Below are 14508 nucleotides of genomic sequence, written 5' to 3' on the forward strand. Positions count from 1 at the left end.
CACTGCAGATGAGGAAGGAGGGAGAGGCCAGCAGGGGGAGCCATTAGACACGGAGAGATGTTTAATGTTCACCATAAAATAAGCCCAGGCAGTGCTTCCTCTGGCTTGTTTTGGAGCACAGTAAAGGAGCAGGTCACCTCATACACTGACCTGTAACATTTGTTTGAGGAATTTAACTGGTAGATTAAAATGCGCGTTTGACAGCACTGTGCAAAAGTCTAATAACGGCAAAACAATTCATGTATAACTCTACTTAAACAATTCCCATACACTACACCACATTGTATTTTAAGATGCACAGTATTGAAGTAAGCCATATAACTCCAGAAGAAGCACTCATAAGGGACCAAGCTGTGAGTGTAAATTAATGATGGAGAAAAGCTGGTTCAACCCCGACCATGAATTATGCAAAGGAGTTTAAATCAGTTCCCCTCAGTGAACAAACCAGTGACGTCAGACCGGCTAGGTATTAAAAGTCAGAGGGATTACTTTGACGCAACCGCTTCCACGGGCTCTCCCTCAGTCATCCCCCGTTGCTCTCCTGCTGCCGTCGCCTCGTCAACCTCCACATGGCAGGTGTGTTTTCTCACAGGTAATCCGCCTGAGAGGTAAACTGAGTCTAAGCGATCTTTTTTCGCTCTACTTGAGCGAGGGTATGCCCTGCCTTCACTCCGACGCGCAGGAGTCCATGGAGCCCGACGGAGCGACGCCCGGGGCGGCTTCTCCGGCCACCGCGAGGTCCTTCCGCGGGGAAACGGTGAGCGAGCCGCCGATGATCCGGGGAACGGGCTGGTTCTTCTCGCCGCAGTGGGACCCCCGCTCGAAGAAGCGCGGAGAGAGATTTGGAGACGGTCTGAGAAGCGACCAGGTGGAGGCATGGCTGGATGACCACTCCGACTTCACCAGGGACTACTTTTTCCGCAGAACTTCCGCGTAAGATATTACACCTTATCTTTAATGAACGTCTCCGTTTTGACAAGATAGTGGACTTAACTCTCATGTTCATGTAAATAAATCTTAAAAAACACTTTAGAAACATTTCAATACAATGATTTTCCCAGCCAATCAGAAATCAGAATTAAAACACGGGCTGTACTGCCAACGAGGAATTTGATGATGGCGATGGTGATGGATGCCTAACAAAGTGCAATAGTAAAATGTATCATTTACAAATCGGAAATGTGCTATAAATTAAGAAACAACAAACAAGCATACACATTAAAAGAAGGTGAAATGTTCCTGAAGTGTCAATGATAAGTTAATCCTAATGTGTTCTGTGTGTGAATTTAGGGTCCGTGGGGCCCAGTCTCCGCTGCCCAGGCTTCCCAGGAGCAGCTCGGACCACACCGACATGCTCAGGCCGGTTCCTCATCGCAGATCTTCCTCTCCCCCGATGGACTCGCACTTGAACATTTCCTCCCTGATGGACCGGCTCAAGCCCCTCGCCTCCAACCCCGACTGGGAGGATCCCTTCAGCCCGGACCTACTGGGCTGTCACTCCCCTTTCTCCACCCGTTCGTCCCGCTTCTCCTTTTCCCCCTGCCGTCCTCTTTCTCCCATTTGCTCCCCCGACTTACCCCACTCGCCTCACCCGCCGCCTCCCCCGGCCGAAAGCGCCGCGGCATGTGGCCACGGCGACTGTTGCCCCTGGGCCACGGAGCTCCTGAGAGGGGGTCTTGGTCGGATGGGCTCTGTGGCGGAGCTCTGCCGGGGGGCTGCCCTGCACTCTGGGGAGCTGCTGATGGCCGAGTGCTGCTCCCTCTCGCTGGTGAGGAAAGACTGCGGTGGAAAGAACACCCTGGAGGAGGTGGTCGCCCCGACAGCGCTGGGGTTGCGGAGCGAGGTCGACCTCTGCAGCCGCGCCCACCCAATTCTGATGAAGGGGATCATGGGGTGTGTGCTGTCCACGGGGTCACCCATCAACCTGAGGGATGCGTCAGTGGTAAGCCTACAGGCTCCTGCCTTTTGGAGAGCTGATTAATGCCGTTACAAACATCCGAAATATCCGAAATATTGCTGTGTCATTAAAACAGGAGTAAGTCTGTGACGCTTCTACAAGGGGACAAATGGGCTCATGGGTCCGGGTCATAATCTCATCACGAGGACGTGCACCACATGAAGTCGCCCGTTTCCTGATAGCCAGTTTTCAGGCCAGTGACGTGTTCATCGGGTGGCTTGTGGAAGCATGTGTGAGGGAATCCCAGATGACGCACCTGCTCCTAATCCTTTCAGAGGCTTCTCTCACCGATTAACCTTTGACAGAACAGCGAGCGCTGTTCCCTAGACCACACCGTCGCCAGCAGACACCCCGCACATACGCACACTGGCGCTAAGACGGCACCATTCACTTAAGGACTTACAGAAAGGTGCCCACACCGTCACTCCTCGTCCTGCGCACCAAATGGGATTAGGGGCTGGAGCTCACTCGTGGGAGGGTGGTGTGGTTAGTTCCTAACAGCCTGTGGGAAAACCCAATGACGAGTATTCTGAAGCCGGTGACCAATGGTGACCAAGTAGTTGAAGGGCGCCGCCGGGGTGTGAACGGAGGTAACGCATGTTTTGTGTGTTGTCCTGAAGTGTGTCCATGGTTTCATGTCCTCAGGACCCCAGATTTGACCTTGATGACGATGAGTCGTCACACATCAGGAACGTTTTGTGTGTTCCAATCAAGAACCACACCAGAGAGGTAAATAAATAATGACATGAGATGTGTCTTTCTCGTGGAACTTTTAGTGCAAAGCGATTATAACACAGATTGTGTAACATAAAAACACATGCTCCTTCTGTGGACAGGTGGTAGGTGTGGTGTTAATGATCAACAAGAGAAAAGGCTGCGATGGATCGGTTTCCAGTTTTACCGACATGGATGAAAAGGTGCTTATTGCAGAGCACATGGAGCGTATAGATGTCTCTCCGTTTGAATGAGAACTCAAAATCTGTAAAAACATCATAAATAATAAATGTCTGCCAGCGATACAGTTAAGTTAAGTCTGAGTTATAATTTGATACATCAGGTGCTGCTGAATCACGTGGATGTGTTGGGGATGGTCCTGGATAATGTGCAGCTGTATGAAAGCTCCAGACAGGAGGCCAAACGCAGTCAGGTAACCCGGGGAACCGTGTAAGATCACTATGTGTTTGTGTACACTCTTATCCCAAACTAGTTGAGTTTACTCTATGTATTGTGTGCGTGTACATATGTGTGTTTGTGTTGGAGTGATCCTAACGACGCCTGTCTCTGTCAGGCCTTGTTAGAGATGGCACAGGTATTGTCAAAGGAGCACCTTTCCTTTGAAGTTCTGCTGAGTAAGATGGCTGCCACCATCATGCCCTTCACACATGCTCAGTACTGCACTATCTTCATCCCCAGCGAGCAGACCCCAGCTGTGGAAGACGAGGTGCATTATCCTTTTCATGTATCCCTGTCCTTTGTTTCTATAGATAAACCGGTCCTGTGTACAGTATTTGCTTTCCCTCTGCAGCCGGAGTTCTCCAGAGTGATCCACCTGGAGTGTGAGGAGCTCGGATCGACCTGCCAGATCTACAGAAGGTGCAGCCGGTCGCTTGAGTCATTGAGACAGAGAATGGCTGCTTTTCGACATCAAACACAAGCAGAACCTGTTCCATGTCACCTTTCAGGGAGCGGGACTTTGGAGATTTAGACCCATCCAATGCTTTAAAAACTCTGGTGTGCAAGAAAACGCTCAACATGTCGGACGGTTCGGAGGGGTCGAGGAACAGCGTCATCTGCTGCCCCGTCAGAAACGAGATGTCCGAGAATGTCATCGGTGAGTCTCTCGCAACAGCGACGGGAAACATTTGAGAAAAGTCATGCGTAGAAACGCAATTCACGTATAGTGCACAACTGTCCCCTGAGCCTCTCCTCGGTGGCCTCACAGCGGTGTGCCAGCTCACTAACAAGAGGACCAGGGACTCCGATGAGGTAGAGGCCTTCAACAGGTATGACCAGCGCCTGCTGGAGGACCTGGCGCTGTACTGCGGCCTGGCCCTGCAGTACGCTCAGGCCGTGCAGATCACCGAGGAGCGGAGGGCCAGTATAGAAGTCACGCAGGAGGTGGGTGTGACCTACTCCCCCCCCCCCCCCCCCGACTCCCATCTTTGGCCTGCAGCCAGGTGCGTGAGATGCTACGTGTGTTCTCTGCTCTGTCCTTTAGGTTCTGGCCTACCACATCACCGCGGCGGAGGAGGAAATCCAAGCCCTGCAGGTGATTTGTTAGATTCTATTGGCCAAAGTGAATATTTTCTTTCCACGAGAAAGAGGACTTTCTCACTTTTCCTCTTCCCTGTCCTTTACGCTCCATCTTCGAGCCCCTGAGGAGTTCCTCCATTCTCTTTTTCTCACCACTTTCCCTTCATCAACTTGTCCTGGAATCCAATCGTCACTACACTGAAGGTCACATTTGATCCACCTAATGATCACAACCTCCTTCCAACCTGAACACGATTCTCCTTGTGGGTTTAGGAACGACGTAGAAAGGGATCTTCGATCTTGTGCTGCTAGTTGTGTTTTCGGGTGTATGAAGAGTGTATTTTGGTAGATTCTTTTCACGTGTGTGTGTTTTTACGCTTTCAGGAAGCTGCGATTCCCACTGTGGAATCCCTGCAACTCCTCGACTTCCGCTTCTCTGATTTGGGTCTGCCAGAGGAGGCGACCTCCCAGGCCACCGTTCGCATGTTCCTGGACCTCAATTTGGTGCAGGATTTTAACATTGATTACAAGGTGACTGGCCTGCTGATAACTCTGCTTTCTGCGCCCTCACTTTGCGCCGCTTCTCTTTTGAAAAAAAAAAAAACCAAACCAATGGCATATTTGAGATGTAGCTGACCCTTTCCCTCGGCTGTGTACTCGAACGCGTCTCTTTCCTTCCAGAGTCTCTGCCAGTGGGTGCTGACTGTGAGACGCGGTTACAGGAACAACGTGCCTTATCACAACTGGAACCACGCACTGAGCACCGCTCAAAGCATGTTCGCCATGCTCATGGCCACAGAGCGCCTCCAGGTCAGCGCACGCCGGCGTCTACGTGCCTGTCTTGCTCATGCACTCAAGTGCAGTCGGCCACCAACACTTACCACGGCAAAACCTCCATAAAGAAATCCGCAGGAAAAAAAAAAAAATCTAAATATCAATCTAACCTTTTTTTATTTCAACCGAAAATGCTTTGTAGGGTTAGAGGATACTTGGCTAAGGACGCATTTAACTGTGTGTATATCCCTGACAGAGGTTGAGAACCTCCTGTACTGGTGCCTTGTTGTAGCAGTTAAGGAGTTGGAATGACTGTATTTTAAAATAATTCTAACTGTAGTGTTTGGTTTACAGGTCATCATGCAAATTTTGGAATTTGCGAGAGTTTTTGGGGGTTATTCAATCAATGTAATATGGCCTAGTTCCCCAGAAAAAGTTAATCTTCAGTACATTTGAAGTGTCTTTAGGATATATATTTAATCCCAGCGACTGACGGGCATCCTCTTGTTTTAAGTTTGGGTTTGAGCGCTTTATCAACATCTTTTGAGATCTTTGTCGTAAATCTTGCAATTCTGTTTTGTCCAAACTACATGTTCCGTGTCCGTGCCTCTGGATTCTTTTTTCCAAGAGCTTATTTAGTTTGATCCATCGGATGTGCATCTTTAAATGGGGAACTATAAATATGCCTTTAGGTAGAGAAGCATGGCCATCATGACTCTTCTCTTTATTTCAGACCATCTTTTCCCGCCTGGAGATCTTGGCGCTGATGATAGCCACTCTGAGTCACGACCTCGACCACAGAGGATACAGTAACTCGTACATAGAAAGGTAAGCACTTTACCCCCCTCCTTCCTTGTTTGTTCCATTTTAAATTTATGTGTATATTTCTATTTGATTCATTTTCATCCAGCCTGGTGCCGATTATGCTCAGTCACCGCCTTTTTTATATTCAGCCAATATACAAAATATACATAACATATGTCTTTTGTTTGTGACTCAAACAACATATAATCCGAGTCGGCCTCCATAATTTGATTGTTCTTAATTTTAATTGCATTTGCCTATTGGTTCCGTGGTTTGGACTCTCTGTACGTGTCGGCTGAACACAAGCAACATACTTTTCCCCCCTGAGATCTACCCCCCAATGGTCTGACATGGCCCCCGACACTTTGAAACACTTGAAAGCAGCCCCTCTCCCTCCCTCCCTCCCTCCCTCCCTCTCAGGAGCCAACAGCCTTTAGCTCAGCTGTACGGACACTCGTCTCTTGAAAGGCACCACTACAACCTGTGCCTCTTCATCCTGAACAACACAGTAAGACCTTTTCATTCATCGTGACATCATTTCTTTTTCTAAACCCACGAGTCCGCTATGTAACAATCTGAACCCAGTATGTCCAACTACCTGTAAACCATAATACCTTGTTTATTTCTTTTTTGCATGTCTCTCACACTTAAATGTTTCAGATTACATTACATGTCATTTAACGGACGCTTTTATCCAAAGCGACTTACAATAAGTGCATTTCAACCAAAAGGATACAAATAAGAAAGTGTGATTTCATCAAATAAGCCGATTTACAACTTGCTATAGATAAGAGCCATTATAAGTACAATTGAAATGCGTCAATTTGTTAGTGTTGTTAGTCAAGGTATAGTCTGAGGAGGTGTGTCTTTAGTTTGCGGCGGAAGATGTAAAGGCTCGCTGTGGTCCTGATGTCATCAGAGAGCTCATTCCACCATTTGGGAGCCATTTAGGAGGACAGGAGACTGTCTATCAAGTGTCACGCCGAGGTCCCTAGCAGTCACGGTCAGGTCCTGGGTAGTAGAGTCTTTCCCCGGAAAGAGAAGTAGTTCAGTCTTGTCGGGGTTGATTTTCAGATGCTGAGTGGACATCCACTGAGAGATGTCAGTCAGACAGGCAGAGATCTGTGCCGCCACCTCAAGGTCACAGTGGGGGAAGGAGAGAATTAGTCGGGTGTCATCAGCATAGCTGTGGTAGGAGAAACCATGCGAGCGAGTGACAGAGCCGAGAGAGTTGGTGTAGAGCACATGTGTCAAACTCGCACAACTGCTCTTAAATACCTACTTTGACAAGGCGGCTCCAAAACCTTCATACAGCTTCTTCTGAGCCCTTCAGAGGTGGACATGCTGGGGGGGTTTGGATCATTGTCTTGCCCTTTATTTGTATTTTTTAGGTGCAACCATATGCTATAAATCTATATTTACGACTAGTTGGCAATTGTATTTGTCATAATATTATTATTGATTATTGTTTTACCAGTGTATGTGTGTGGGTTGCTACCCCCCCCCGCCCCCCCGACTCTCCTCCTCCCTGTAGTTCCCCTGCACCCCCGTCCCTTGAGGCCAGAGCCCCCCACTTTGGGAACCACATCCTTTAGTGGACGTACTCATTTTTCAGTGCAGACGATGCCTTGGTGCCCGAGGTTCCAGTCTGCATTGACGTCTCCCTCTTAGCCGCTGCCTTTGTCGTCCTCTCCAGGGGAGTCAGATCCTCAGCGGTCTCTCTGCTGAAGACCACAGGGCCGTCCTACACATGATCAAAAGGGCAATCCTCGCAACTGACCTGACCGTCTACATGGAGTATGCTCAAACACGAGTAGTCCAAGCATTGTGTAAAACCTATTTTTAACGCCTGGTGAACAGTTTTTTTTTTTTTTTTTCAGGAGAAGGAAGGAGTTCTTTTCTCTCACCAAGAAGAGTAGAGTCAGCTGGAAAAGTGAGAAAAAACGAGATTTACTAAGGTGAGAATCACATGAATGAGAATATTGATATCTGTGGTGGAGTGTGGCAACGAGGCTGTTAATTTGAGATATTTATTTCATCCCACAGGTCAATGTTGATGACAGCCAGCGACCTCTCTGCCATCACGAAGCCTTGGCCTGAACAAAAAAGGGTAGGTGTCACTCTGAATACTTCCTCCTTGTATCTGTGTGTCAGCTTGAATTCTTCACAAGCCTTCGCCTCACTCTTCTTCCAAAACAGATCGCCAACCTGGTTACCATGGAGTTCTTTGCACAAGGGGACAAAGAAAAAAAGGAGTTCAAAATCAATCCCATTGTGAGTTCTCTCAATCATTTGCTTCTTATTACATTTAAATATTGAACCCAGGTTTGAAAATTGGTTTAATAGAAAGCTCGACCATAAAATAGGAAATCAAAATTCATTATTTGATTAAGCTTTGGGATTTGTCACAACTATTACATGTTTTCATACTTTGTATAGTGCTGTATGGATAAACAAGAATCACTTTCATCACCAAATGTTTATTTTACCTCCCGGATGCTCACTTTATTCAGTTGAAGAGCACTTCAGGCTTGTTTTAGTCAGAGTTAAAAAAAAACATACATAACTTGAGGTTAATTTAAAAAAGAATATCACACCTCCTCAGCGGGTGTCGAACCTTGAAAACAGTGACATTAGAATCATGTCATCACATGATACAGTGAAGATGATCCTCTTCTAACAGACAGCGCTTCTTCTCTACAGGACATAATGGACAGGGAGAAAAGCACTCGACTGCCATACATGCAGGTGGAATATATCAACGACATCTGCTATCCACTCTACAAGGTGTGTCATTGTCATTCCTGCTGTGTCTGTGTGTGTGTGTGTGTGTGTGTGTGTGTGTGTGTGTGTGTGTGTGTGTGTGTGTGTGTGTGTGTGTGTGTGTGTGTGGTATACATGCATGTGTTAGTAAGGAAACTAATTGTTACACTCAATCACTGTCTCTGTGTCCCTCAGGCTGTTTCAAGGCTGTTTGACACCTGCTCCCCACTGCTGAGAGGCTGTAGGAAGAACAGGGAAAACTGGATTCACTTTGCTGAGAGTGCAAAGGGAAAGGACTGTAACAATAGCTGTTGTATCACCCTGGAAGCGCATCAAAACCAGGATGAGGAGACGCAGCCGGAGGAATAGGGGACTGTGCACATGATGAACCCACCTGTTTGTTACTCCATTTTCTCTTGGACACATATTGACTAAATACCTGCATAGTGCCCAGACATCAGCACTTTGTCTACTTAAGTGCACAATGCTGCAGTTATTTACCAATATGTCCGCAAGCATAACTAATGACCTGTCAGTAGTCACATTCCTCACATAAGTAACATTGATGTGTTTCAACATGTTCTTTGGGATGAAGGATTTCCATTGTACATTTTCACATAATTACAGTATCCATCATCTTTCTGCAGAGTCTTTTGGCTCATTTGGCATTAAAATCTGTGGCTGCGGTGATCCTAAACGGTGCTTTTGACACCCTGCAGGCAAAGTAAAACAATATCGATGATGATAATAATCTTTTAAAATAAAAAGGGCAGGGGGGGTGTCCACTGCTGCTGTGGTGCGGGAAAGTGATCCACATTGTCGAGAAGTTCTTGTAAGGTGTTGTAGTAGTCTAGGTCTCCATACATTACCAAAGCTATGGGAGGACACTCTCAGAGTGTATTTAACTTTTTCAAGTGACAAGAACTACAGGACATCTTTGACCCGTTAACGTTAACGTTGATCGTTAACGGGGACGGAATTCCTCTGGTATTAATTCAAAGAGTTCAAAAGTTGGGGCGGGTCACTGGATAAGCTTTAAAAGTACTTATCCAAAAGTTTCGGGCATAGCCAGAACATATATAACAAGTCTGCTGGCTTGCCTTTACATTGAGGACATAACAGATCAGAGTCTAGCATTAGTGTAATAAGCTGTGTGTACCACTTTCAGCTGTATTAACATGTGTTTAGCAAATGTAGATGACTTACATATCAAGGCTAAAATAGATTCCCATCTGTTTTAACCACTCCAAGTTCTGAGTCCCGGGCCATTCTTATATTTTATAAAAACAAATTTAACAAACCATTCAAACCCCAAAATGGTAATGTACAAATTGGAAATTTGTCTCGTAAAAGCAGATAATCACATCACTGAATTATGTGAAAGAAACAATGTCAGTTCTAGTATTACTTGAAAGTAAATGATTGAAAACATATTGTCTGCGTTTTTTAAGGTATGGATGTAAATTGCAAACATATAACAGCATCTACATTTTATAAAGATAAAAATACACCGTTTGCAAATAAGCCTGCAGAGTGATAGCTCAGCGACACGTTGGTTGCAGTTCCCCAGCCAGACCTCCGGGGGGCAGTGCCGCGCTTTAAGGCGCCACCGCAGAGGCTGCTGATTTCAACCCGCAGAAGAAGACGGCGACTGTGAGACAAGAGGAAGAAAATGACAGGGCGCGCAAAAAGAAAACCCAAATCCAGTCAGGTAATATCACACTTTTTTCAACACCTCTGTCGCGCTGAAGAGATGTCCGTGCAAAAGAGAGGGCCTACCGACCGGGGGGCCGTGCTGCGTGTCATTACAATGACGTCAAAGCAACTTCTGTTACACGCTACGGGCAGAGCTGTTTGGCCCGCTGTCTTGAGCAGTTAGCGGTCAGACGACAACATGGCAGACTGCCGCCCGGTGCCCCGTTGGCCGCTTGTTCAGTTACCAGCAAACCCTTAAATGTCATTTGCCCGCCTCATAACATAACATGACGTGCGTGTGTACTGATTTGAGGTGAACCCTTTTAATGGCAGCGTTGCAGTTGTAGATGTTGACTTGCATGCACCTTCCCACGAATGCATTAAACACATCCACAGCAAACTAGATAAAAGGTTCCGTTTTTGTGGACGCTGTGGTCCTTAAAGGAAAGGAGCGCATCTTTTTTTATTCCCATGCAGGCGCGAGTCATTCCTTTCCACAACCATTTTAATTTTGTTTGTAGAACTAACCGAGGCATCATTTGATGTCTCACAATTGGCAGCAGTATATCATGTGAGCTCCAGTATCGTTGGCATCACACGAAGTAGTGCACGTTTGACTGTGCACAGATGTTTTGCCTTTAGCCGGTATGCCTTCCCAGCACGTTTTATCATATACCAAACCGATATGAGGGCTGTGTTCAGGTGATCTCAGCAGCACATTACCACCCGTAGATCCGCAGTAGTCCTGCATCTGCCCAAACCATTATACCCTCCCTGTGTATTTTATATACATTTATTCCTTTAAATGTTTCCCAGTGGGCCTCAACTCATTGATGGCACTTTTAGATGTTTAATCTTGCTCCAATCACATTGTCTAAACATCTTCTAATCCCCAGGTGCCTCAGTTGTGTTCCCGATAGTTTCTTGTGGTACATTGTGTTTTCCTGTATTTGGATAAAATTAGCATTTAAAAAGAAAAGGTCTGGGTCTTTAGTTGCATTATTTTATCAAAACCGGTCCTTTCCAACTTTCTATTTGTGGTTTGATTTTCAATATTATTCTTTTTATCTTTTACAGTTTCATTGGTAAAACGCAAAAGTGTTTAGAGTTAAAATACAACTGGGGCATCTGACGGCTCTATCCACCCAACTAAACAATACATTTCCTTGCTTGATTTCATTTTATCATGGGAACAAAGGGTTCTTTGATATTACGGTTGCCCTTTTTCAATAACCCAACACGATAAAAGTTGTTGCAAAGAACTGGCATCTCAAGGTACTTTTTTTCCCCACACTGTTTGCTCAGGACTTGGGTATAGGCAATGGGGAGTTGAAGAAAGCCCGTACGGAGGAATCCCGAGCCTCGGCGGCGCCAGCGCGTTCAGACCAACGCGATGAGATGCTTCAACTGTACAAGCTTCAAATGCCAGAAGATCTGTACCACTTCTGGGACTTCTGCAAGGAGCTGTGTCCCGGCAACCCACGGGGTATGCTCCCTACCACCGCGCGGTGTCGTGCTACATGCATTCCGGTTGGAAGGAAAGGGGCATCCCTTTTTCCGCCTGTAGTAGCGTAGCAATACTCGGGGCGATGGAAAGTCTACAAGACCACGTGTTAAGATGCACAGTAGCAGCCCTCATGGTCTGGAGTTGTTATTTTGGTTACTGCCAAACCCTCCATGGTGCCTTTTAACGCACCGTAAAAGTCAGACAAATGGTCAAAAATCCTGATTCTATTACGTCGTTTTAGAGATTTTCCAATGCAAGTTTCCTTGCTCAACAGGATGATTGCAGACTTTGTATGACAGTCAGACCGTCTAAATATGTTAGAGAAGAATGCAACATAGAAAAATGATTCCATGTGACTATATTCCTACAAATAGAAGCTACTGGAAAAATGTAGTTCCTTGAATGTGTTTTTCAGCTTTCTTTTGGTTTTGTTTTCTGTTTTTGCATAAGTGTTTACAATAGAGAGGTGTATTTAGCATCAAAACCATCTGTAAAAGCCCAAATTGAAGCAATCAAACACAAACATTTTCACTGATGCCTGTTATTCAATTGATCTCTGTGTCAATATATTGTTTTTGTGTACATCTTGATCTTCACAGGGGCTCTAAAAGACGCGCTGGGTTTGCAGCTGGTTGGTCCCTTCGACATCCTGGCAGGAGCGCACAAAGGCGCCGACAATCCTCAGCCCAACTTCCACCTCCACTGGCGGTATTTATACGACCCGCCGGAGTTCCAGACCATCCTCCTGGGGAGTGGAGACACTCAGCATCACATCGGCTACTACAGGTACACGACCTGCTTCACACCAATGCAGTGATGATGCACTGGCTTGTCCTGCCCGCATTCACCAGTGTGAGAACGCCAACCGTATCTGAACGATTGCGATTCGTTCTGATTTGCGGACTTCTGTTGCTCCCCAGAGACGCTCCAGACTCCCTCCCTGTGTTCGTGGGGGGGAATGAAGCCAAGAAAGGGTGCGCCATCGCGCAGATGGGAGACAACGTGTTTGCTGCAGTCCTGTGAGTAGACCGCGCAGGAAGACATTTTCTAAACTTCCAGTGCTTGCTCAGATCAGTGAACGTAAAAGGCGCACCCAATTTATTATAATCTGCCCCATTATGATAAACCGCCTTCTTACGTCTGCATTTGATTCTTTCTTGTTCCGTGCATGTCCTCTTACGCACCGCTCCCTCCGCCCTCAGCCTGTATCAGTCGGGGAGGAGGAAAGAGAGGGGCAGCAAGAGAGCCGGAGGAGAGGCCTCGGACGGCCTGGAGGCCCGGCTGAGGGACAGAGCAGAGACGCTGGGCTTGTCCCTAGAGCAGAAGACCAAAGCCATGAAGCAGAGGGACAAGAAGGTGAATTGCACTATGCAGCCAAAACGGAGGTGTTGCTTTGACCTTAGAACCGTACATTCTAAACACTGCAGGCCATCACGTCTACTTACAGGGAAACACCTCAGTGCACCAACAGCTGTTAAACATGCCATCATTTTAAAGGGGTTGTGTATTCAGAACGGGACCCAAGGTTTGATCACACAGTTGTGCCCTAAGTTGACACTAGCAGGAAATCTCTCTGCACACCACCAGGTGGTCACCAAGACGTTCCATGGTGCCGGCATCGTTGTACCTGTAGACAAGAACGATGTGGGATACAGAGAACTACCAGAAACCGATGGTGAGCCTGTGCGCTGTGTGTGTGTGTGTGTGTGTGTGTGTGTGTGTGTGTGTGTGTGTGTATTTAGTAACGTGAGGTTTTTAAAGGCTTAAAGTGTGTTCTGTGTCCGATACGTTCCGTGCGAGTGATCCCTCGGTATTTGATTTCATCCCTCCTGTGTTCAGCTGGCCTGAAAAAGATCCTCAAGGCGATCGCAGAGGCCCGAAACGACGAAGAGCGCGTCAAAGCCTTCGGCCCTCTGCAGGAGATGGTCACATTCGTTCAGTTTGCCAACGACGAGTGCGACTACGGCATGGGATATGAGCTAGGAATGGACCTCTTCTGTTACGGATCCCACGTAAGAATATTTCCTTTCCCTTCAAACCATGGTTGTTGTTTATCTTCAGTGTGATTTTGGGGGCGCGGCTTTAGGCCTGAAGGGATGGGCCGTCAGTATTGGGCTTCTCGCTGGGTTCTAGCGACTTTTACAGCTAGTGCTGCTTTTCATTGGAAAGTTTGAATTGCGTATGATGAAGCTCTAATAACACGTACCACATAGATCTGTCTATTGGGAAAACATTGACAACACTGGTAAATGTTTTAGGTTGGATCGTTTTTATATATCTCGAATACACCTACTAGTTAACACCGCTCCATTAAGCCAGCAGGTTCTCAACCTTTTTTGCCGGACCGGTTTCATGTTGGACAATATTTTTATTATTATTATTTCCTCTCTCCAGTATTTCCACAAAGTCATCAGGCAGCTTCTGCCCATGGCCTACAGCCTCCTGAAACGCAATCTGTTTGGGGAAATTCTGGAGGCTCACCTGTCCAGCCGCGGCAAAGACCAGCTGGACCAGCTCTCGGCACATTAAAAGAAAGAAGAAGAAGAAGAAAAAACAGACTGAGAAGTACGCCCCCCACAACCCCCGTCCCAGTCTGTTTGTTATTGTTCATGTTTTTTGGTGGTTTTGGTGCTGTCATTAATTGGAACCAGTTCAATGATGATCTTGTTTGTAAAAGGTAGATGTCTAATAAAGTATTTTTATATATTTTTCAGTCTGCTTTTTAAACTTTCTCCTTCTTCACTGTATTGTTTTG

The 14508-nt window shown here is 46.6% G+C and overlaps 2 protein-coding genes across 2 annotated transcripts; both read left to right on the forward strand.

Annotated features, from left to right (window-relative positions):
* Positions 1-639: 639 nt before the first annotated feature.
* pde5aa (phosphodiesterase 5A, cGMP-specific, a) lies at positions 640-9388 on the forward strand. The gene is made up of 20 exons (XM_037473268.2): positions 640-933; positions 1291-1942; positions 2603-2686; positions 2794-2874; positions 3015-3104; positions 3246-3398; positions 3483-3550; positions 3640-3788; positions 3900-4075; positions 4176-4226; positions 4595-4741; positions 4892-5020; positions 5718-5812; positions 6209-6296; positions 7485-7585; positions 7669-7746; positions 7835-7898; positions 7988-8062; positions 8492-8575; positions 8747-9388. The coding sequence occupies exons 1-20, from the start codon at positions 656-658 to the stop codon at positions 8918-8920; spliced, it is 2817 nt and encodes a 938-aa protein (XP_037329165.2). The 5' UTR covers positions 640-655; the 3' UTR covers positions 8921-9388.
* Positions 9389-10118: 730 nt separating this feature from the next.
* On the forward strand, positions 10119-14508 carry LOC119218666 (histone PARylation factor 1). The gene is made up of 8 exons (XM_037473272.2): positions 10119-10262; positions 11552-11732; positions 12353-12539; positions 12674-12772; positions 12956-13109; positions 13341-13428; positions 13593-13765; positions 14148-14508. The coding sequence occupies exons 1-8, from the start codon at positions 10224-10226 to the stop codon at positions 14280-14282; spliced, it is 1056 nt and encodes a 351-aa protein (XP_037329169.2). The 5' UTR covers positions 10119-10223; the 3' UTR covers positions 14283-14508.

Source organism: Pungitius pungitius, chromosome 9 (genome assembly GCF_949316345.1).
Source record: "Pungitius pungitius chromosome 9, fPunPun2.1, whole genome shotgun sequence".
NCBI lineage: Eukaryota > Metazoa > Chordata > Actinopteri > Perciformes > Gasterosteidae > Pungitius > Pungitius pungitius.